This window comes from Globicephala melas, chromosome Y (genome assembly GCF_963455315.2).
Source record: "Globicephala melas chromosome Y, mGloMel1.2, whole genome shotgun sequence".
Lineage (NCBI taxonomy): Eukaryota > Metazoa > Chordata > Mammalia > Artiodactyla > Delphinidae > Globicephala > Globicephala melas.
Window position 1 is genome coordinate 5,022,298 of NC_083336.1, and position 24,945 is coordinate 5,047,242.

General features: G+C 42.3%; 1 protein-coding gene across 1 annotated transcript in view; it reads left to right on the plus strand.

The window, feature by feature from the left end:
• The window catches only part of LOC132594649 (testis-specific Y-encoded protein 3-like), a 36,532-nt gene extending 16,317 nt beyond the window's left edge, over positions 1-20,215 (plus strand). The window contains exons 7-8 of the mRNA XM_060293141.1: positions 19,667-19,841; positions 20,063-20,215. Coding sequence (XP_060149124.1) covers positions 19,667-19,841; positions 20,063-20,215 — 328 coding nt within the window. The remainder of the gene's footprint in view (positions 1-19,666; positions 19,842-20,062) is intronic.
• Positions 20,216-24,945: the final 4,730 nt, after the last annotated feature.

Below are 24,945 nucleotides of genomic sequence, written 5' to 3' on the forward strand. Positions count from 1 at the left end.
TTATTTAAAGTCTTAATATCTTGTTCATCATGTATTCTGCATCACTTCTGAGTTTTTAAAATAGTGCATTAAATATTATTCACCTCGATTACTGAATTTTTTTGGTGCACCCCTAAATTCTGTATCCAATGTAACAGCCTCACTTGCCACCCTGTCCCAGTCCGGCAGGACAACCTGACGTTAGCTTAAGTTCTGAAGTGATTGAGGACTTCACTCTTGCTTTTCTTTTGCTTTGTTTTTTTACATAGTAAGTAGTGTTAAGGGTATGAACACGATAAATCGCCACTAACAGAGAAATAGCGATAGAGACATAAAATGTGTCCTTGCTTTTATGTGCAAAATATCCAAACCCTGGATGGGTATATTCTGGTCCATCTCAGTTTTTTGGTGTACGTTTAAGTTTAACCATGTTAAAAATACTGATAAAAAGTGGCAAGTTGCGATAAAATACAAATGAAGTGAGTCAATGCATTAAGGGCATATTCCAGCTTTATCGCACTCTATCCACATGATCCCAACACCTTTAAACCTCAGCCATGCCATCCCCTTGTGGGGACAATACATATCAATTTTGTGAAGAAGGTTTTCATCCACGATAAAATAGAAGCAAGCGTAATGAGGTAGGAAGTGTGGACTAGGTTATATTTAAGAAGAGAATATGAGTACGTTACAATCTGTGATGTACAAAGCTCTATAGGTATTAGTCATTAGTTTTTCAGTTTTCACACCAGAGGTAAAACCCGGAGGCGGCGGCTGTGCCCCCGTCAGGAGTGTGGCGTGTGGACTCTACTCTCTGAATTACTCCAAGCCCACTCAGCCTGGTCACCCAAGGATCCACGCATGAGACCACCTGCTTGCTTTTTGTTTCTTGTCTCCATGGCTCAGTGCTTTACTGCCAGAGAGACATGGGATTCCTCCTTTTCTTTTTCTGCTTCACGGAGACAATTGCCAGTGACAGAAACCCAGGAAAACTTAGCAAAAACCGAGTCTAAAACTCCCAGAGGGGAACTTTCTAAAAGGCCATTAAGTTTCCTAAATGATAACATAAGTGTGAAAAACCTCATAGGTTGGTGCTTTCCGTTTCCTGACATGTAAAAATGGTAATAATATTCACAGCCAGTGAACGACACTGACAAATGACACTCCTATAGTCTCTCTCAGTTCTAAGCTCATTCACATGTGTCATTTCATCTTTGTCCTCGCAAGGAACTTGTCAGATTTCCATCTCAACGTCCTCATGCGAGTGAGGATAATGTCAAAAAACTTACAGAGAGACTGTGACTTACTCGAGATCACCAAAAAGAAATCTGAATTTAAGGTTCCTGTATCTTAGTCCTTTTCTATTGCAACAACGCCTCGCTGTTTTACTTAAAATTACGTTCATTTAAATAACTGCTTCAGTAAAATGAAATGATACAAGACTAGGAACCTTTGTAGGCCAGGTTACACAGTGCTCTAAACACTTAACCTACGTTATGGTTTGGTCTGACCATTACAAGTTCCGTACACTGCGGGCTTCGTTCTGGAGGTGTAACTTACACACAGCTTACATTAGCGTCAGGGGTACACGGTAATGCCTCGACGTCGGTATACACTGTGAAATCACCACCAGAATAAACCTAGTTAAAGTCTGTCACGACACACAGGTGCAGTTTTCTTCCTGCAGTGAGACCGTGTTTCATTCAGTGTTACTGAGAAGTAACTGACGTCCGCCACTGCGTTAAGTCTACGGTGTGCGCAGCACATGGTTTGATTTAATGGTGAGAACCGCCCCGTAGAGTTCCAAGACTACGCAGCACAGTATTGCTAGCCGTGGTCACTGTGCGGGACATCACACCCCAGGGCTTATTTCTGTCACAACTAGAAGTTTGCACCTTCCGACCCCTTTTCCCCTATCTCCTCCACGCCCCGCCCCCACCTCTGGCGACCACCACTCCGTTCTCTGCATCTAGGAGCTGGTTTTCTGTCTGTCTGTGGCCTGGATCCCACGGAGAAGAGAGGCCGTGTGCTGTTTGTCTTCATCTGGCTACTTTCACTCACCCTACGGCCCTCCAGGTCCATCTGCCGTCACACGTGGCGGCACGCCCTCCTTTTTCACAGCTGAGTGGCACCCATCGTGCGCGCGTGAGCTCCCCTCCTGTGTATCCGCTCTCCGCTCACGGACCCGCAGGGGCCCCCGCCGCGCCTACTGCGAAGAGCGCTGGGGTGAATGCGCCGCTGCAGACACCTGGCTGAGTCGGTGCTGACCCTGAGGGTTTGCCCAGCCCCGTCAGTGGCCCCAGGGGCACGGTCTCGTGAGCACCAGACTCCGGCTGACCCTCAGGCGGAAGCTCTGCACGGAGGCAAATGTAGGCAGTCCTGTGGGACCTCAAGCCTCAGCCCCTTCGGCCACCAAGGCCCGGCCGTGTCCCCCGGTGGCAGTTAAAACTGGGGCCACAGCCACTGACGTAAATCCGGGGTCACTGACGTAAATCCGGGGGTCAGCGACGTAAATCCAGGTTCAGCAACGTAAATCCCCGGTCAGCGACACAAATCCGGAGCCTCAGACATAAAACCGGGGTCAGTGACGTAAATCCGGGGGTCACTGACATAAAACTGGGGTCACTGACGTAAAACCGGGGCCTCAGACTTAGTAAAACCAGGGCCTCGGACGTCAAGCCAGGGCTGTAGACGCCTGTCAAGCCCAGGCGGAGTCCCTGGTGTGCTGGGCGGCACGGGGGCCGCAGGAGGCCCGGCTCTGACCCCGAGGACACCAGGCCGCCGTGTGCGCCTCAGGCCACAGCCCTGCCCCTCCGGCGTCTCCGGGTCCCCATCGCCGCGCAGCAGCCAGGCGGTGAGTCCCCGGGCCTCTGAGAGCGGCTTCCGGGGTCCTTGTGGGCCCGGCCCTGGCGGTTCTCAGAGCCAGGGATTCCGGGGCTGCACGCGGGAGGAGGTCTTAGAAGTCGGGGTGCCGCGTGTGGGGTTCAAACCCTGCTCTTCAGGGAGCAGCCCAGGGTTATGGCGAGCCCGCGTCCCAGAGTAGGCATCGCTCAGCTGGGTTTCGGGGGTTTTCAGAGAAAGTAGTTCCAAGTGTAGCTGTAGATCCCGTATTTGCGGGGTGCAGGGGAGCGAGTTCAGCATCCTTCTCGGTCCCCATCCTGAACGTGAACCCTGTGGTTCTCATTTACCCGACATTACAGATCGGGAAACCGAAGCCCAGAGAAATTCCGATTTTCACTCGTAGTCACTCACGGTGAACAGGGACTCGTGGACTCAAGAGTCAGGCAGCCCAGGACCCCATGCCATCCTGCCTCCCAGGAAGCTGCGCAGACACTCACTGCTTCGATGCAGTGCGACTGCATTCCTGCTCATGCACCGGTCTGCACAGGGGCTCGCGCAAAAACCACAGACTGGGTGGGTGGTTTCCAGGCCAGAGGCGTGTTTCCTCCTAGTTCTGGGAGCTGGAAAGCCACGATGGAGGTGTTGGCTATTGTGGCTCGTGATGAGGGGCCCCTTCCTGGCTTGTAGGTGGGTGGCTGCCTGCCTACTGCTCACGCGGCCTTTTCCAAGCGCAGAGGAACGGAGAGAGGGGTGTCTCTCCTCCGCCTCTTACCGTCTTAGGGCCCCACCCTTACGAGTTCCTTTAATCATAATCACCTCCTACGAGTCCTGTCTTCAGACACTGTTGCCTTGGGTGTTAGGGCTGCAACATAAGAGTTTTCGGGGGACACAGTTCCGTCCAGGGCATATTAGCAAGCACAAAAATAAATGATTACTAGATATTTGGAACCCTTTGCCATTCTATGCTTTATGTTTCTGAGGGACTGCACTGTCTTCCTTTCCATATTGCATATTAATTTCTCATTGCTTCTGTAACAAACTACCACAAATTCGGTGGCTTAAAACAACGTAAATTTATTATCCTGCAGTTTTAGGGATCAGAGGTCTGGAGTCAAGGTGTTGGCAGGACTTCGTTCCCTCAGGAAGCTTCAGAGAGCATGCGCTTCCTTGCCTTTTCCGGCTTCTGGAGCCGCCCTGCATTCCTTATCCCGTGGCCCCTTGCCCCATGCAGTGTCTTCCCCACACTGCGTCTCTCTGACAGTCCTCTTCTGTAGTCGGATCTCCCTTTGCCCTGAAGGACAGTTGCCATTCTGCTGGGTCTGCCTGGCTAATCCAGGGCTCTGCCATCTCAATATCCTTAACTTAGTCACATCTTCACTTTTACCACGTAACATAATGTATTCACCGGTTCCAGGGATTTGGATGTCCGTGTCTTTGGGGGGCCATTACTTCGCCTGCCACGTGGTGAGTACTACATTGAAGCAAACTGCTTTCTAATATCATTATGCTCTGCTAATCAATAAATTACTAACTTAATATTCTAAAGTTAGAGTCACATATGTTTCAGCTTACTAAAGTGGCAAATGGTAGGCACACCTTGGAAGACACACTTACAAGGAGATATTTCAGTTTCTCATATAATTAGCCTATTTTCCTTGGAAATCAAATCAGGACTTGCCAGTTGTTGAAATGGGCTATCACCAGAATCATTTAATTTCTCAATAATTTAAAAGTATGTGGTGAACTAACATGTGCTTAAAGATCCTGAGTCTGAGTAAACAATTTGTTAAGATCCCTTCTAAAATTCTTCTCATGGTTTCCTGAGGATACAGATAGATGGTCAGTTACTTTCTGCAGCATTTCTCCTCTGATATGGGATATACTTGGGAAGCATCTCTTAGGGTTAATGTTGAAAGTGTTGCTTATTTATTCTAAGTATTCTGCACCTATTTCTAACAAAACACTTTCCTTTGAATTCTGTGTCAGTTTTATCTTCTTCAGTGTACTTGAAAATTGCCAGGTAAGTCCAGCAACTTCATCAGCCTTCATCCTCCTCCTTAAGAGTAACGAAAGGAAGGATTCTTACTTAATTTGGGGAGTACCCTTCGGGGAATTTCATTGGCTAGGTTATTATGTAAGTGGATGAAAGATATTACATGAAGATTGGCCATTGCCCAACTGGAGGAAAGAAAAGAGTTCATCGTAAGCCTGCCTTAAGGCCTTCAAAAGAAAACTACTAGGTACCTATAACCATAGAGAGTGAGTCATGTCAGAGAATCTCATAGCTGAGATTCGTTTGTTTGTTTGTTTGTTTTCCTTGAAATCTGCACTCCCTGCCCGCAGAGGGAAGTCTGTACTTGTCGGTGAGGCATCAGGGTCGTTCTCAGTAGGTTTTCAAAAATATTGGATTTAGGAGCCGAATCACTTGCCTCCTCCCCATGCCCCCAGCACCCCTCACCCCTGCTCCAGAGTCTTCTCGGTGCCTTCCTGATATTCAGCACTTAGCCCCTCTCTTGATTTTTAGGAAAACTCTGGGTTAGTTCTAAACCCCAAATGTTTAAACCGAGCCTCCTCTGTCTAGCTCACCCCCAGACATCCTACAGATGGTTTTGTTTTGCTTTTGGTCCCAAGTCTGTGGTCCTTGGACACGTGCTCTTGGTGACCAGTTATCTGGTCCTTCATGTTTCAAGCTCCATTAATATCTCATTTCCAGAAAGCGCCATTCATAACTAGGTGTCTTAAATGATTAACTCCAACAGATAGTCATGGCTATCTGATACATACATAATTTTTTTTAACATCCTGAATCTCATTCTGATGAAGTACAGTAAATAATTCAGGTCCCATGGTCGAACGTTGAGAGTGAGCTCAGTTAGATGAATGAAGCTTGAAGATAAATACAATTCCATTAACAGAAATTTATAATAATGATTTATCTAAATGTCTATTTGAAACGAAACAAAAAGCACTTGGGGTGGTGTCAGCAGGAAGTGCATATAGAATCGCAAAGTCAGTTCTGGGCCCCTCGGCTCTTAAACATGTGCAGCCCATCGACAGCAGCAGGAATGCAGAGATATCCACGTTCCTTTCTCGATCGTACTCTGAAGTCAGCAGGGTGGGATGCATGGCAGAAATTTTGAGGATGCTTTAAATGTTGAGTAATCTCCGTACATCTCATGTATTCTTGGACTTTGTCATTTATTCTCAAAGTGACAATATTTCTCATTTGCAACAAAATACGTAATTCTGGTAAATTGTGCTGTACAGTTGATGCTCGTTAAGCACCATAGTATTGATTGTAGGGTTACAAATCAGTTTTGGATTAGGCAAATTCCTATACAGGGATTCTGCAGGTAGTGAGCATCAGCTGTGATCGGTGAATCTCTATGACCACGTTTTCTCTTTGCTCTTGTGTGTGCTTATACGCTCATTTATATGAGGGTTTATCATTGACTATTAGGGAATGATAATTGTGCTGAAAAACATGGATGTGGAACTTGGAAGGCATCCACATGACACAAGAAGTCATTCAGACCCAACTATTAGAAAGAGTGAGTGGGCTCTCAGCAGAATGGCGAGAAATAAAATGAAAAATTGCACTTGCTGCAAAATATAACTACCGGTCATGTATCAGACACTACGAGTGTGATGTGACAGTGTCACGAGTAACCTGGGTTAAAGAGACGATGAGCGACCTGGGTAGCTAGTGCATCTCAGATAAGCAAACTTTGGAGATTAAACAACAACCATGTTTTGGTTGTAGCTCATGACTTCGCGGGTTAGGTGTTTGGAGAGAACTCAGCTGGGCCCTTGTTCTCCACTTGGCACTGAGGGAGGTCTCGCAGCGGTGTGCAGATGGCAGATGGGGTCTGGAGGGTCCAAGGGGCTTCCACTCACAAGTCGGTTGCCCTGGTAAGTGGATGGAAGTCTGGATTCAGCTGGTAATGCCCACCCGAGAAGATTCCAGAGGCCCCAAGGATTCCAGGATTCCAGATGCTGTCAGATTTCTGTGATGTAGACTTGGAGACCCAGAATGTCCCTTCAGTTGGTCAAGCAGCTCAGCGCAGAGAGGAATGTAGCGCTCTCTTTCTCTCTCTCTCTCTCTCTCAGTTGCAGAAAAGGCAAAAAGTGCACCCCGTGAAGTTATCCTTTCTACCCTTCAGAGTACCTGTAGTGAACATGCTGTACTTCTGTTGACTTCTACACCCCAAACCAATTAGTGGGCAATATATTTATTTTAATGTATTTTAAAAATATCTTCTTAAATCAGGCTTGTTTGCTCATTAATATTTATTTTCTTAATCTAATCACCTAGGGTGAAAATGGAAACTATAAAAAGAAAGGAAATGTAGCTTGTGATGTGCAAATATAGTATCATTTCCTTAGAAAAGTCCAGAAAGAACAAATAAAAGTTAGCCTCAGTATCAATTAGAGAAGAAAGAATTTTAATTCATGCATGTTAATTGTTTATCACCATTGTAATTGGTAAAGTTAGTTGAATATCAATATTTTATTTATTGATAGAAAGATGAAAGTCAGAAGGTAGAAACATTTGGAACAGCGTTTTTTCATTTTTCTTTTTTTAAACTCCTACTACTGACTGAGGCTATTAAGGGCTTAAAAAAAAACTAAGCTTATAAATGGAATGGATTTTTCTGTGTACTAACTTTTAAAAAATATTTGGTGTCATACAATTTTTATAAACTACCTTTATAGTAGTGCTAACAAGTCAATAGCTGGAGTCTTTATATTCTGTTGAATTTAAAGTTGTCAGTGTAAGAAAGTTATGTGTTGTAGTGACAGTGAATTAACTGTGGGGATTCTCAGACCTTTTAGGTGGTTTTCAGGTATGGAGACAAAAATAATATATTAAGTAAACGAAAAAACAAGAGATTAAGTTAAATGACAAGAGAACTAAGCCAGTAAAATCAAGTTTCCCTGCAGAAGAGTGTGCTCAGCAGCCAGCCAGGAGAATCTGTGAATAGGAAACACATGCACAAGCTTTTCCGTCACCATCGAGCCCCCTCCCCTCGGTAGATGTCGGTTATGTGGGATCCTTCAGTTTTAAACCCAGGAAAAAGCTGTAATAAAACATTAATGAAAACCAGTTTGATAAAACAGTAGAGAATTATATTTGGTTTCTATCATGACAACTTCTCTTACCACAGCAGCGTCTCATAATTTTTTTGTCTTTATAAAGTTTTGCATGTGTGTAAAAGTAACCCACGCTTATCATAAAATGTAAATGTTGTAAACGTCTGTAACACAGCCAAGTGGAAGCACCATGTGACACTAGAAACAGAGGAGTCCCATCGTCGGTAGTTTGTACCAGGCTCGCGTTTAGTTCCTTTTGTAATGACAGTCATCCCCAGAGTCAGCCAGGGGTCCAGGGTAGAGAAAGGAGGGAGAGCAGCCCTGGAAGAAAGGGACCTGAGTTCCACTTGACTCTCTGTCTTATACCTGCTGTAAGTATGTGGTGATTTCCTGTAAAATGTACTTAGCAGCACCTGAAGTGACGATTCTCAAGTCCTGATCAAGGTCCTTTACCCTCTGAAGAGTCAAAGAGGCCCAGTGAATGGTCTCACCACCCAATACTTTCTCCACATAGCAGAGAGAGACCTCTGAGGACCACTTCAGCTGCCAGCAGACAAGATGCAGAAGACTTTTAACAGACTGACTGAGACACCACCATTGTCCAGTGGTGGCAGCAAGATTTTCTGTGTAGAAGGGTTTAGGGTTGGTATTCTAGCCGGAGCATAGGGGCCAAGGGATGTGAATCAAGCCGCTTCTTCTCAGCAGATCCATTTATTTCACGTAACTGAAGTGTTCATTGCACATAACTTCTAAGGAGTTGATGGAATTACAGGAGGAAGGACCCCATACCCACCCACACCCATCTACAGCTGTAGAATCTAAAGACCTAAAGTAGAGATATATATTTTAAATTTGAGATGAGGCATATTAGTGTATACACAGGATATTCAGTACAGATTGAACATGGTTCTGGTGTGAGTAATGCTATCCACATGGGGCTCTGGGAAATTTTGAGCACAGGGGTATTTGAAGTGAACGAGACCACGCTACCAGAGCAGACAAACCCATTACATTTCCCACTGTGTCCTTTCTACTGTGTAATTCACCTCTCTTTTCTTTCTTAGAAAAAAAGGCAAGGCTGTTAAATTTTACTTTCATCATCAAACACAAGTTAGTTCCATTGGCCTAGAATAAGTGACATCTCAGATAGGTAGGGAGAAGTTATTTGTTCAACCACTATGCTTAAAATGTAAAGTCCTGCGTTTCTATAGGAAAAAGAATTAAGTCAGGCTCCAGAATTAAGTCAGGCTCCAGAATTAATTTCTCACCGATCAGTAGGCAACCACATAGGTGGGATCATACTTCAGCTCGTGAACACTTAGAATCAAACATCATTTCAGAGCTGGGACTTTTTTTTTTCCATATGTGGGACTAATTAGTATATGGGACTAATTTCCATATACTGTCAAGGGCATTGGTGTGTAAAAACTTGGGGAGTATTGGTAGCTGCATGCATTCTGATAAGGTGGGATTGCGGGCAGTGGGAAAGAGAAAGGCTGAGAAGAAGGTAAGCAGGAGTAAATCACAGAGGGTTTCATAGGTTTCAAGAGTTTCTATTAGAGTCTGTGGACAGCGATTCAGAAATTGTGCTGTGTTTAGGAATCAGCTTGTTAATTAAATGGTGCCTCCAGGGTTTCCCTTTAAAGAGTCTAATGAAGTCAATCTGGGGTAAGACCCAGAAATGGCTTTGTACTCTTTGAAGGATATATGTTAGTGGAAAGGAGCTAAAATTTGTATAATCCTGGTCACATAATTTTACATGTTATGGAGCAGAGGGCTGATCCAGTGAAAATATAGATGAAGGCACAATTATATAAGATTTGCCTGTGATAACGTCTGTCAGAAAACAGTGTTCCATGGGTGTCTTGCATCTCTGCACTTCTTGTGAGCAGAAACACCAAGTGCCTTTTTTCTGCTCTATTTTTAAGGAAATTTCTGTAGAGAAAATCCTTGGAAAATAGATGCGGTGTCTCCTTCCAGAGTAGAAGGCAGGTTTTCCTGCTGTGGCGTGCAGTAAAGAGAAAGTGTCCCTTGAGATGCTGAGCAGGTCTGCTTCCAGGTTGGGGTTTCCTAACTGTAATACATGCCCACTGTGCATGCCGCAACTGCCTGAGCCGCCTCCGCCCCCAGGAACACGCCATGCATGCTACTGCACCAGCTAACTGTAGCTTGCAGCTAGGATAAAATCTTTGAAACGTCACAGTACTTGACGTGTGCTGCTGGGTTTTCATCCTACTTGTAGTTTGTTGAGCTGCTTTGATCTTTACGTTAATTTTTAAATTAATTTGAGAAGACTTGGGGCATTACTACAAAATATTTTTCTGCTCCCTCCTGCCCTCTTCTTCTGAAACTCCTATTTCACTTGTATTGGAGGGCTTGGCACTGAGGCTCTGGTTGTGTTTCTTTTTCCTTCAATATTTGTTTTCCTTTTTTAAAATTTTGACTGGATAACTTCTGTTATCTACTTTCAAGTTCACTGCTTATTTCTTACACCATCTAAACATCTGACGTTAAGCCCATCCAATAATTTTTTCATTTCGGTTGTTGTACTTTCAACACTAGAATTTCCCTTTGGCTCTTTCTTCTGCTTTCCATTTCTCCCTTGATATTTCTTATTTGTAGAATCATTGTTAGTTTATCATCCGTTAATATTCGGAACATATTTATAATTGCTGTTTTGACATTTCTTTATACTAAATCCAACACCTGGTCCCACGCAGTCAGTTCCTATTGACTGCTTCGTTTTTATTTTTATTTTTTCCAATATAGCTCACACTTTCCTGATGCTGTAGCTTGTAAATTTTGGTTGAAAACTGACATTCAAGATGAAGTACAGCAAGGACTCTAGATTTTCTCCCATAAAGGCTGCTGAATTACTTTTTTGTAACTTCCCTGAACTTCAGCTACAAAATTAGCGTCTCTCCTGATGTGCAGCTCTTGCCGTGTCCGTTGATTTTATTTATTTGCCCATCTGTTTACTAATTGAGTTTTGCCGACGTCCTTAGAGGTGGTTTCTATCTCTGCGTAGTTCAGTGGCCAGTTCCAGTGGCTGGGACAGGAGTTGTGACCAGGCAGCTTTATTTCATAAGGCTTCTAACTTCCGCCAACTGACTTGTCTGTGGGTTGAGAAATATATTCAGATGTGTGGCCGATGCTCAAGTCTCTCTTGGCTTTCACTTATCACAGTGTCTTGGGTCTCCCTCAGGCTTGCATAGGACAGTAGCAGGAAGAGGTGTGGACAGCATATCTCAGTGCTTCTATGGTTTTCCTCCTTCTAGGGTCTTCCTATTAAATCTCTGACTGGATGGCCACTCACCCTGAATACATAACAGCCAACTTGAGCTACGAAATCTATGTGATTCTCCCCATCTGCTCTGAACTAAATCTGCCACTTTTAGCCAACAAAGCCATGGTTTATGAGTGACCTTTGCCCTGACTCAGTGAGCCACTTCTGGCCGTAAAGCTAGTCCAGTAGCTAGTCCATCCTTCTTTGTTGAATCATTGTTAGTTAGTATATCGTCCTTTAATATTCTGATGGACTAGCTAGGAATTCTAGGCCATCCAGACTAAGCAGAGAATGCTATGACGGTTGAGCAGGAAAGCTACAGACTCACGGACAAAACTCGCCCAAAATTGTAACAGTTTTTTGTTTTTTTTTTAAGAATTAACGCTTCCCAATTTGTTGTCGTCTGCATTGGTCGAATGTTAAGGAAACTGAAATAGTTGTTTTTCACATTTTGTCTAGGAATCTACCTGTTTTCTACAAAGGGGAACCAACTAAATTTATTGTAATACCCCAACCAGCAGTGGGCTCATTTAAGAATTGAGCTTATAAAATACCAAGTTAAAGATGTTCAACTGTCATTTTGTAAAAGACTGAGTGAAATTTAGGCAGTCTACATAATTTTAAGAAATTCCATATGTTACCTAACAGTGTAATAGCTGGATCACATGAGAAGTAGACTTTAAATTTTTTTATTTTTAACTGACAAAGTATTTCTCAGATTGGCTGCATCATTTTACATTCCCACCAGCAACATACGAGGTTTCCCACATTCTCACCACCCCTTGGTGTTTTCAAACCTGTTTAGTCATTATAGTGGGTATGAAAAGTTCCTCCAAGAAAAACAGGGTAATTGTAGAAACCATCTTATCTGTGTCACCTCTCTCAAGAATCAGAGTCCTGATAGAGATGTTTTCCACTGTATAAAACTGATTTTCGTGTATTTTAATGGGTTTTCCAGCTGTTTACAGCAGGAGGGTAAGTTTCATTCCAGGTACTCCACTAGGGCTGATAGCAGAGACTCATAGCTAGAATTTGAACTAAGATTCCCTGGTTCTTTTGGTAGCTTTTCATTTCATTTGTAGGTAATAATACTTAGGAAGCAATAAGCATGCCAATTACCTTGTGGACTGTGTCAGAGGTGGTTTGTCTAATTGAATGTTTCTACATCATTAGATACAGGCCAACCATGTCTTGTGTTTATTTACTGTGTCTATTATGTTTTATATGGGGTTTTGTTTGTTTGTTTGTATCTCTATGTGGTCCATTTCTTTGCTCCCTTATTTGAATTTATTTCGCTGTCTTGAGTGTTAGGAGGTCTCCAAACACAGCCTCCACACAGTTCTGCCCCCTCCTTGTACAAAGACCACTTCTTCCACCAGTAGAGCTTGTGTTCCTTCCCCTAGCAACGTGGCTGAGTTTTAAACCACAGTGACTGGGGGTGGATTCTTACGCAGCAATATATAACCCCAAATTTCAGGAATATTTGTATTTTGTTTTCATGTGGACCTTTATATGTTTATAATGTCCTTATTCTCATTTTTTCCTTTCTTAGTTTTCTACTCATTTATTTATTACCTTTAATTTTCTGACTCCCACCTATTATATTCCCCCCCACCCCAAAGACACCCTGTTTCCTGTCTTTCTCTTGACGATTCTTTTCATTTACAGTTGTGTTATTTCTAAATTGTAAGGACACTTAAGATTATTATACTTTTTTCCTATCCTCATTGCCCTTTTCTTTAGTTATATTTTTAATTTAAATATGTTTAGCCCTTAACTAGTTCCTTAACTGGTCCGGTTTGCACCTAATCATCCCATTTCTTGCTGTGTGTAGGACAAGTCACCATTCAACTTCTGACAAAAATTCACAGGTATCCTTGACACCACTGATTCAGTAACACATAATATATTCCTTTTTTTTTTTTTTGCAGAATAACTGGTGATGAATCAGTAGTCACAGGTGTTCCGACACCTTACGTTTTCAAAGACATTTTATACATTTTTGTAAGACTTTTTATGTTCTACATAAATTTTCACCACCATCCTTTGTAATACACAGATTCAACTTCGCATTGTACTGAATCAGTGTCTCATCAACTTCTTTGAAAATAATGTCGACTGTAGTTATATAATAGACTCTTCATAGATGCTACTTTTTCAGTCATTTCAACCTTGGCATTGACTCCTGGAATAAACAACAAGGTAGTATTGGTAACATCCATTGACTCATAAAGGGCCAAGAAAGTTCACTTGAAATTATTTGTCTTGGTATTTATTGACTAATGATAATACTTCCAGTGTCATTAACTCATCAAACAACTGTTCTCACCAAAAGACTAATAGTCTTTAAAAAGGCCACTTTACACACATGGCTTCAACTGCTGCAGTCAGACGTAATTATTGATAATTCATCATGGGGACCCTGCTTTCCCTGCTTGACTGGAAAGAGAATCACTCAGAAAATTACTTTATTGCAGCCTTAATTTATTATTATTTTTGTATTTGTGAAGGAATTCTGTCCTGATGTCAGACTGCTTTATACATTTAGTAATTTTTCTGAATGCTGCTTTTCTGTGAGGTGGAAGGAGTGGGTTGAATATATAATCTGGTAATGTTGGTGTATATTGTATTATTTTAGCCCAAGTATAGTGTCATTACATAATAAACACAATGTTTACCATCTATTTTATTAAGAAAATAGTGCATACTCCATAATGCCTGGAAAATTATGAGAATCAAAGTTTACTTTTTTCTTCTTTTCTTCCTTTGACCTAATGGGACCTTTAGTTTCCCCACTATCTGATGATCTTGTTTGTCACTTTTCAGAGCCCCTTCAGCATAAGAAAGTTTTTGCTTCAAGGAAGTTGTGTCTTTCATTTGTGGCACAGGGAGCATTAACCTTTTGTATGTGCTTTGCATACTTTAGATTTTTAAATGTCTCTCTGGTATTGGGCTAAATGACATGTAAAGCTTCTGCATAGTCGTAGTGGTATTGAATATTTGATCAACACCAAATGGAAACTTTGGATTGTTTATCAAGTCAGTCACTAAAGTGAGAGTAAAGATTCGAGGTAAAAGGAATCTTTTACAGGTCTGGCATGGCAGAAGGAACCTATAAATAGCACTTAGATGCTCACACTAAATTTAGAGAACAGTTATCTTACATATTTGTGTTCAGTACTCATAATGGTATAACCTACAACTGACAAAAAATGAATTTCTGCTGCAAAGGAAGAAATAAACTCTCCTTGTGGCTAACAAATTGTATGTTAACTGTGAAACAAATATTGAGTTTACATTTTATTTTTTATTCTATAAGCCCCACAGTCTTAAGATCCTTATGTTTTAACTACATTTAATATTTTAAAGGTACTTAAAAACTTTATGGCGACAGTTTACATACTTCTCAGGTAGCAAAAAAAGGAAAACTTTGAAGACCAAAATATTGTCATATTCAAATGGGAAAACTTTGAGAAAAAAGTGGGTTTTAAAGTCAACAGCAACAAAATTTAGGGAGAGAACAATTATTCTTCATTTTTCTCTACTATGCAAAATGTATTTAACTCCAAGCACGCTTTTATTTTAAAAGAGATTCCTTTGAAGTGCATCAGCTGAACAGACTTTATGAACCTCAAAGCTGTCTTCATTTGTGCTGCATGCAAGTGACAGGGAGTGTGCAGTGCTACACACTATCCAGGGCTTCATGGCGACCAGACTGACATGAGGCTGTCGGAAGTTCATTTGGACAAGCGCGGCTTGCAGGCAGGGGCTGTAGGGAACCCAGAGTGCTGAAGGAGGCGGTTGGGTGAGTTTCAGTTCCACCATGAAATCCACTCCCACCCCCCCTCAGAGATCTTCCCCTTCCCCAGGGCGGAAGGCCCCTAAACCCATGGAAAGCCCACCAAAAAAACAGCACTGGAACCAAAAACTGCAGGAGACTTGCCTGCTAAATTATTAATTCTCCTGCAGGGCATAAGAGGTCTGAGGACAACCCTAATCCCAAACACAATTCTCTTCGCCTGGGGGATGCCAGCCTGAAAAACAAAGCACAGCCTTCCTTTACCACCCTGATAGCTGTTTCACAGGAACCACCGCCTCTCATAGGTAGGCTCTGTGTGTCTCTGTTTCTGTATTTCTCTCCTCTGCTTTTCCATCGTTGCAGGCCATAAATGGATGTTCCTCCTTGTCTTCTGGTGTGAGATTGAGTTATTGCAAAAATCCTGTCCCCAGGAGCCACGGGAAACAGTAGAGCCCAGGTGCAAATCTCCTGTCACTATTTGAATATTATGCAAAGAACAGTCCAAAATGCCCGTAAAAATGTGGCAGCTGCCATAGGGCTCAACTTTCAGGCTCCCAGATAGAGAATGTGAGATGCTTCCAGCAAAAGGTATTTCCAAAGCTATTTTAGGAGAAAAGTAAAACCCAAACTTTGGAGTGTATTCAGTGCTCTCTGAAAAGCACACCACCACTTGGAGTACAACAGTGAGTGTTCCTCTGTGGGACCATCCTGTGCTCATTAAAAAACAATGCATATTCATCACTGTGCTTAGCCCAGCCGGGCTACACGTAGTCCCTCCCCACTCCTCACCTCTTTTTGTTTCCTAGTGTATGTTTTATTTTTTAAAAATCTTTATTTTGGCTGCGTTGGGTCTTAGGGCCCTTCATTGCAGTGCGTGGGCTTCTCTCTAGTTGTGGCTCGAGGGCTTAGTCCTGACCCGGGATTGAACTGGTGTCCCCTGAATTGCAAAGCAGATTCTTAACCCCTGGACCACCAGGGAAGTTCCCCTGCTCCTCACCTTTTTTTTTTTTTTTAACATCTTTATTGGGGCATAATTGCTTTACAATGGTGTGTTAGTTTCTGCTCTATAACAAAGTGAATCAGTATTCAATTTTTTTCCAATAAAGGAAAGCCACCTAGGAGACAGTGGATTTGGAAATGCTTTGAAAATGTGAAGTTACTTTATCTCTATTCACTTCGTCAAATGTTTAATGAGTGACTAATACATGTTAGACTGTCAGCAGATATCTGAACATAGTTACAAAGATAGAGAAATGCTTTCTACATAATGTGTCTATAACAAAACTGGGGCTGCATTAAAAAACTCATAAAGGACATATCCCAGTATTATCATAGGATAACAGAATCTTAAATTTGAAACAGAGCTCAGAGTATACTGAATTCAAATTCTGCCTCATACAGTTTCTTCCTTCTACAACGTTTTGACATATTACTCTTGAAATTTTGGTTAAATACTGTACGTGAAATATTCTATATTTCTGAATAGCCCTGTAATTGGTCTAAGGCTTTGAATGTTTTACAGAGGAACTCACCTGAGGCCTGGAAAGTTACACAAGTGACAAACAGATTGTTCTCTACCAGCTTCATCCAGAAGTCACATCGTCCACATTTACTTAAAATAGGAAGTGAAGTTTGAGGTGATGCTGTCAATTCTTCTCTCCTTCAGGCACTGAGCTGAAAGGGAGTGTTTTTGAAGGACATCCCCGATTTTCTTTAGGTCTTTAAGGCCAGTTCCTCCCAGAACTGAAGTGACCACGTGTCAGAGAAGAGGTGCTGTTGGAAGCCTTTGTTTCCACACAAGCCTGTCAACCTTGCCATCTGGTTTCGAGAGTGTACAGCTATCTCCTTGCCGTTAGGAGTGCTTATTTGCCAGGCTTTTAACAGAGGATGCAGCCTTGAATCATGTGCTCTTACTGAAAACTTAGATGAAAAAACTACGATTGAGGTTTAAAAGTGAGCCTAGCCAGTTGTGTTTGTCTAAGTCAACAGTGAGGCTGTGCAGATCACGGAGAGGGATGGGGACTTTCTGTCGCAATGTACCCTTTTCAGCATCTCGGTTACCCTGAGCCCGGGTCCCTCCTCTTGGAGTGCTGATCAGGTTCAGGATACCCCCCAAATGCTTGACATTCTCTAGAGTAACAGCCAGGAATCAGGTGGCCCACACTCTCTTTGAGGATTGGAGTGTGTTATTTTGGTGTGTGCTTCTAGAAATTACATCTTTTCCTTCTCACCTCGGAAGTGGCTGGATCCCTGCAGTAGTAAGCCCATGTGTGGTGGCTCTGGCTCCTTTCTTGTCTCGGGGATGTGAGTGGGGCTCCATGTCTCTACCTGACGGAGATCGCCGTGCAAAGCCCAGCCTCTGGGAAGGAGCCCGCATCCGTGTTTCAGGATAACAGCCTCAGAACTCTCCCTTCAACCCGCGGAGAACATTCAGCCTCCTCCCAGTTCCCTGCTTGTTTCATGCCTGGTGTGGGGGGAGGCGATCTGGCTTCTGGTCAGAATCAGCTTTACTGACCTGGATCTGGCTGAGTGTAAAAGCTGCAGAGGGGACAAAAGATCAAGCGAATCGAGCACAACTTGACCCGACCTCTTACAAACATTGGGGCAGAGATTCTGCTCAAAGAGGGATACCTATCACCGATGCGGTTTTCTCCCTCTGTCCTCTGCAAAGTCATCCTGCTGATAACAGATCTAGTTCAAACCTAGGATAACACAATGCAGCTGCATTGCCTTAAACAGAAATAGAGGGTATTGTTGTGATTTCTTCCAGAATGGTGGCATTAACCCTGAGTGTCATTTGGCCATGCTCTCAGCTTTGGGGTTCCTGTGCTCTGAGTAAAGCACTGGCAGCTGGGTGCTCTATTCGGGGCGGTAGCGGCCAGGGGAAATCCACCCCAAAACGCTCTGCAGCCGCTCCAGCCTAAGGAGCGAGTTTTGGCGGACAATTCAGGAACTCTCCTTGTCTATCCGAAACCCCTGTGTGACTCACATCCTTTTCGTGTCAGTTACTCCTAATGCTCCATAGTTTGTTAACAAGATACTCTTTCCATGTATGTGAGGAGGGGAGAGGTGGGCGGGAGGGGCAGAGAGGAGGACGGATGGAGGGGAAGGAGAGAAAGTGGAAGGAGAATGAAAGAGAAGAAGGGAATCCCGCCTTTCCTAGTTCTCCCCGGGCCACACAGCACCTTCCTACTGTTACAGAGAAAGAATATTCATGACGCTCCTTAAAGATAATGAGGCAGACTTCATTTAGGTCCCTAGCGATTCGTGCAGGGACCAGGGTGATGGGATTTTACAAAGGATACGACTCAACTCCGGATGCCATGTGGGCCAGTGGGGGTCACAGCCAAGGGGCAAGGAGGGGGCACAGGTGGGACATTCCTGAGAGGGAACCTCAGGGCTTGGAGGGGCTCTGGCTCAACCCACCTACCAGTGGCGGGTGGGGATGAGAAACTGGATCAGATGTTGAGGCTGGAGGGTCCTTGTAGGGTGACTTAGCAGGGTGCTTGCTAAAGTTGGCTTTTACCAGGAGGTGCACAGGTGGGCCTGAGAGAAGTGTCAGGACCCGCATTAAAGTTTGGTCAGGCAAAGAACCTTTGTCACTCCTCAGCCTTCAACTCACGAAGGACTGAAAATTCCTCTAACTTCCTTCCCCACTTGGAAGCCCTCTGGTTCTGAAGTTTATCTGACACCCTGAGAGTCCTCACATCAGTACTATTTTCCTCCCCTTAAGTGTTGATGTTCACCCCAGTTTTGTCTTTGGGCCCTTTCTTTCCTTGCTGTACATACTCTTCACGGGCAAACTCAGCCACCTGTTGGGTTTCAGCCTCCATCTGTAATCTAGTTTTTCCTAAATCTGCTCTGTCTGCAGGATGTCCCTCCCCTGAGCTCTGGACTTCTGTGTTTAACTGAGTATGCGACAGTTTCCCCTAGACATCAGTTCAGACATAATTCAAATGGACATTTTCTGAAATTGAACTGATTTTCTGATAGCAGTCCTTCCTTTGGAATTGCACAGATAGTTCAGGAATCTGGGCTCTCACTGGAGATCCTTCCATCCTTTTCTTTGCTACCCATTTTCTATACGGTTACAGAACTTATATTAATTCCAAGTGTCTCTTCCTTTCTTTTGGCTTTTTATTTGGAAATAGAATAAATAGATAAATAACATAAAATATCAATAAGAAAAATAAGTAAAAGAAAGAAATGGAGAAACCATACCTGGGGAAATACCTTTTAACAATTTTATATTTGAACTATTACTTATGTTACCCACAATTGTTAAGAAAAATTAATGAGTTGAAGAAAACTCTTATCAAATAGAAAATATATAAGTGGAAAAAATTCCAATAATGTTTGCATTCAGTGCTCTCAATCACTTGACAATAAACTAAGTTTGAATGGAGTACTTTTATTATTTTAGATTTTTTTTACTGGAGTATACTTGATTTACAATGGTGTGTTAATTTTTTCTGTACAGCATTGTGACCCGGTTATACATATACATATGTATTCTTTTGTATATTCTTTTCCAGTCTGGTTTATCCCAGGACGTTGAATAGAGTTCCCCGTGCTATACCGTGGGACTCTCTTGTTTACCCACAAATGTGGTACTTTTATAGAAGACAAGCTCTCCAGCGTTTTTGTTGGTTTTGCTTGTTTTTCAGCGGGCCTCTGAGGCTGCCCGGATCCCATCGTGAACGGCCACATCAGCGGCGACGGCTTCAGTTACAGGGACACCGTGGTTTACCAGTGCAAACCCCGGTTTCCGGCTTGTGGGGACTTCCGTCCGGATATGCTTGCAAGACCCCAAGTGATCCGGACACACCCCAGTCTGTGTCCGTAAGTACACCTGTGAACTAAGTCAGCGGGTGCTTCCCTTCGTGGTGTTTTCTTTTGTCATTAGGTCATAACACAGACACGTTTAAGCTCAGAGAAAGGATGGAGAGCTGTCGGAAGAGAGAGAACGTTGGCGCCCCTCCCCTTCCGTCTTTGGTCTTCCTCCCATTCCATGTCTTTCCGACGCCTCCTGCAGGCTCCCTCACATGTAATTTGCTCACCAGCTCATCTCAGATGGGTCCCAGGATGAGGGATGTCAGGCATGCATTCCCCCAACGTTATCTCAGGACGACAAGGTGGAAACAGCATCCGACCAGAGGAGGATAGAGGTGCTGGGTCCGAGTATGCAGGTTGGCTTTGCAGGGGCCCCACGGTAGCCAGCCCCCGAATCTTCTGTGTTGTTTTGTGTTTTTGTCATTGCTTCATCATGAGCACAGAGAGTTTATACGCAATCCTTCCGTTAGTAAAGATGTGAAATTGTATGTAACCATTGTCCTCAAACATTATAACTTGAGAGGCAAATGCTGACTCCTATTTTTCTCTCTCTTTTTTAAACATCTTTATTGGAGTATAATTGCTTTACAATTGTGTGTTAGTTTCCGCTTTATAACAAAGTGAATCAGCTATGCATATACATATATCCCCATATCCCCTCCCTCTTGCGTCTCCCTCCCTCCCACCCTTCCTATCCCACCCCTCTAGGCGGTTACAAAGCACCGAGCTGATCTCCACGTGCTACGTAGCTGCTTCCCACTAGCTATCGGTTTTACATTTGGTAGTGTATATAGTCCATACCACTCTCTCCCTTTGTCCCAGCTTACCCTTCACCCTCCCCGTGTCCTCAAGTCCATTCTCTAGTAGGTCTGCGTCTTTATTCCCGTCCTGCCCGTAGGTTCTTTGTGACTTTTCGTTTGTTTTTTAGATTAGATATATATGTGTTAGTATAAGGTATTTGTTTTTCTCTTTCTGACATACTTCACTCTGTATGACAAACTCTGGGTCCATCCACCTCACTACAAATAACTCAATTTCATTTCTTTTTATGGCTGAGTAATATTCCATTGTATATATGTGCCACATCTTCTTCATCCATTCATCTGTTGATGGACACTTAGGTTTTTTCCATTTCCTGACTATTGTAAAAAGAGCTGCAGTGAACGTTGAGCCCTCTTTCATGTGTTTGGTGGCGATCTGTATATCTTCTTTGGGGAAATGTCTATTTAGGTCTTCTGCCCATTTTTGGATTGGGTTGTTTCCTTTTTTGATATTGAGCTGCATGAGCTCCTTGTATACTCTGGAGATTAATCCTTTGTCAGTTGCTTCATTTGCAAATATTTTCTCCCATTCTGAGGGTTGTCTTTTCATCTTGTTTATGGTTTCCTTTGCTGTGCAACAGCTTTGAAGTTTCATTAGGTCCCATTTGTTTATTTTTGGTTTTATTTCCATTTCTGTAGGAGGTGAGTCAAAAAGGATCTTGCTGTGATTTATGTCATAGAGAGTTCTGCTTATGTTTTCCTCTAAGAGTTTGATAGTGTCTGGCATTACATTTAGGTCTTTAATCCATTTTGTGTTTATTTTTGTGTATGGTCTTAGGGAGTGCTCTAATTCCATTCTTTTACATGTAGCTGTCCAGTTTTCCCAGCACCACTTATTGAAGAGGCTGTCTTTTCTCCAAGGTATATCCTTGCCTCCTTTATCAAAGATAAGGTGACCATATGTAACTGGGTTTATCTCTGTGCTTTCTACCCTGTTCCATTGAACCATATTTCTGTTTCTGTGCCAGTACCATACTGTCTTGATGACTGTAGCTTTGTAGTATAGTCTGATGTCAGGGAGCCTGATTCCTCCAGCTCCGTTTTTCTTTCTCAAGATTGCTTTGGCTATTCGGGGTCTTCTGTGTTTCCATACAAATTGTGAAATTTTTTGTTCTAGTTCTGTGAAAAATGCCAGTGGTAGTTTGATAGGGATTGCACTGAATCTGTAGATTGCTTTGGGTAGTGGAGTCATTTTCACAATGTTGATTCTTCCAATCTGAGAACATGGTATATCTCTCCTTCTGTTTGTATCATCTTTAATTTCTTTCATCAATGTCTTATAATTTTCTGCATACAGGTCTTTTGTCTCCTTGAGTAGGTTTACTCTGAGATATTTTATTCTTTTTGTTGCAATGGTAAATGGGAGTGTTTTCTTAATTTCACTTTCAGATTTTTTATCATTAGTGTATAAGAATGCAAGAGATTTCTGTGCTTTAATTTTGTATCCTGCTACTTTACCAAGTTCATTGATTAGCTCTAGTAGTTTTCTGGTAGCATCTTTAGGATTCCCTGTGTATAGTATCATGTCATCTGCAAACAGTGACAGCTTTACTTCTTCTTTTCTGATTTGGATTCCTTTTATTTCTTTTTCTTCTCTGATTACTGTGGCTAAAATTTCCATAACTATGTCAAATAATAGTGATGAGAGTGGGCAATCTTGTCTTGTTCCTGATTCTAGTGGGAATGGTTTCAGTTTTTCACCATTGAAGAGGATGTTGGCTGTGGGTTTGTCATATATGGACTTTATTATGTTGATATAAGTTCCCTCTATGCCTACTTTCTGGAGGGTTTTTATCATAAATGGGTGTTGAATTTTGTTGAAAGCTTTCTCTGCATCTGTTGAGATGATCATGTGGTTTTTCTGCTTCAATTTGTTAATATGGTGTATCACATTGATTGATTTGTGTATATTGAAGAATCCTTGCATTCCTGGGATAAACCCCACTTGATCATGGTGTATGATCCTTTTAATGTGCTGTTGGATTCTGTTTGCTAGTATTTTGTTGAGGATTTTTGCATCTATGTTTATCAGTGATATTGGCCTGTAGTTTTCTTTCTTTGTGACATCTTTGTCTGGTTTTGGTATCAGGGTGATGGTGGCCTCGTATAATGAGGAAGAGTTTGAGAAGAATAGGTGTTAGTTCTTCTCTATTTGATAGAATTCGCCTGTGAAGCCATCTGGTCTTGGGCTTTTTTTTTGCGGTACCTGGGCCTCTCACTGTCGTGGCCTCTCCCTCCGCGGAGCACAGTCTCTGGACGCACAGGCCCAGCAGCCATGGCTCACCTAATAAGACTTTAAATGTCATACCTAAAGATTACTTCATTTATCCCTTTAGGGGTCTTCAGTTTTACATCTAGCAAAGCTTGTGGTCTTGCGTCTAACAGGTTCTACATCAGGCTGCATTACAAAATGGAAATAGATTATTTTGCTTTTCAGCATTCTACTTGCATTAGGATACACATGATGTGGCAAGAATTGCTTTTAAATACTATCTTGCACACAGTGTGTTCCACACGAGAGGGCTCAATTTACAGAATTTTCAAAGAAAAGTGAAAATAAAGTGATATAGATATACTTAGTATAATTTCTCATTGATGTCTAATATTTCTGTTAATGTGTGTGTGCTGATTCATTTCCATAGTACATCCTGTCAGACATTCCCAAAGGTAGTATTGTTATTATCATTAAGACAGTCAAGACTTGGCAGAACTCTGAAAACAAAAGTTCCCCAAATTTCTTTACTGTTAAGCCTGATTTAATAAAAATTAGTCGTTTAAAAAAAATGCTAACTTCTTTCTGCTACACTAAATGGTAAAAGTTCAAATCATAAGTTAATATGATTATATTATAAATATAAATTCCATAGAACTCTCACATTATTAATATATGGTATAAATAATTGAATTTTTCTAAATCCCATGATCTTTTCCAAATTCACATTTTGATTTTTGAACTAAATGAAGTGGTATTTTAAAAGAGAAGTGGTTCTATATACTGTCCTATTGGTCTCTTAGCTCTCCAAGGCAAAGTGGTCTGATTAGATTTATTTTTCTGTCAATTGAACAAGTTTCTTTTCTTGAGATGTTTGCATCAATATTTCAGGCCTGGTTTTGCTTATCTTCCTTCACTTTCTCCTCCTGATGAGATACGAGTCAGTATAATTTTAAACCTCTGTGATTCTGAATTTTAAGTGGTTTAATAAGCCATCATTTCCTGAATTTACTCAAGCTGCTATAAATTTACCAAATGATGAATACTTTATTATGCCACTCAGCTATTATGCAAAAGCTGTGAACATTTGCTGGCTATGTTTTTGAATATCTTTATGGGTTTTGTTAATGCTAAATTCTAGCAGCGCCTTCCTTAAAACCAGGAGACACCTCTGCTACCAGGAAATTAAAAGTAAATTAACAATTAAAAGCCTTTTAGAGAACACAGAGCCTTTTCGTAGGAGTTTCCTACCTTCCCTTGGGTCACGGTGACTCATTATCAAGGTTCCCAAAATGTAATTCCTTGTTATTATATAAGGCAGTTTCACACAAGAAGTTTTCTCACTTAATTTTGTGCACTTCCCTGGAAGAAGGTTGACCTAGAAAATCTTCAAGTTTTCTTCCGACGCTAAGAGTTTGGAATCATTAGCTGACCCGGTGTCACAGAAAATCACGTACCTGTGACATGTTCTAAGGAATGGACAACTTGTGTGTGCTTAGGTGGGAGTTTTCCTGGGACCTCAGCTCCTAGATCTACTTAGTAGAAAGGAGGAGGAAGCCAGAAGTACCAGATGGGAACAAAGATGCTCAAGGACCCAGTCAAAGAAGCTGGTGTTGATACAGGCTTCCCAGGATGCACTGCTTAAAGAGTGTGACTGCAGTCAGGTGTGGAGAGGGGAGGGGAGCCCGGCATTACTAACAAGGAAGGCAAAGAATGACATGACCTGTCAAGCACATATGAGTTTCAAGGCTCACCCTGGTACTCGGGGGGTTTTCGGGGAGGAGTGTTTTATCACAGGCTTCTATAGACTGTGGGGCTGATGCGACTTACACATTGGAACGAAAATTAAATTTGGTTTAAAAGCATGGCCAGACTTTGGCCTATTATTGGGGCTTGTAGATCTGTGCATCTGGGATAGGTAGAAATAAGACAGGATTTAACCAAAGGAATCATCATTAATTGTAAATATCACTTCAGACTTCTATGTGTGTGTGACGGCACATCCAAAAGGAGAGGGTAGTTAGAATATGTTTGTTTGTGCCTGATAGTACTTCCATGTTCAAAAATAATCTATCATAAT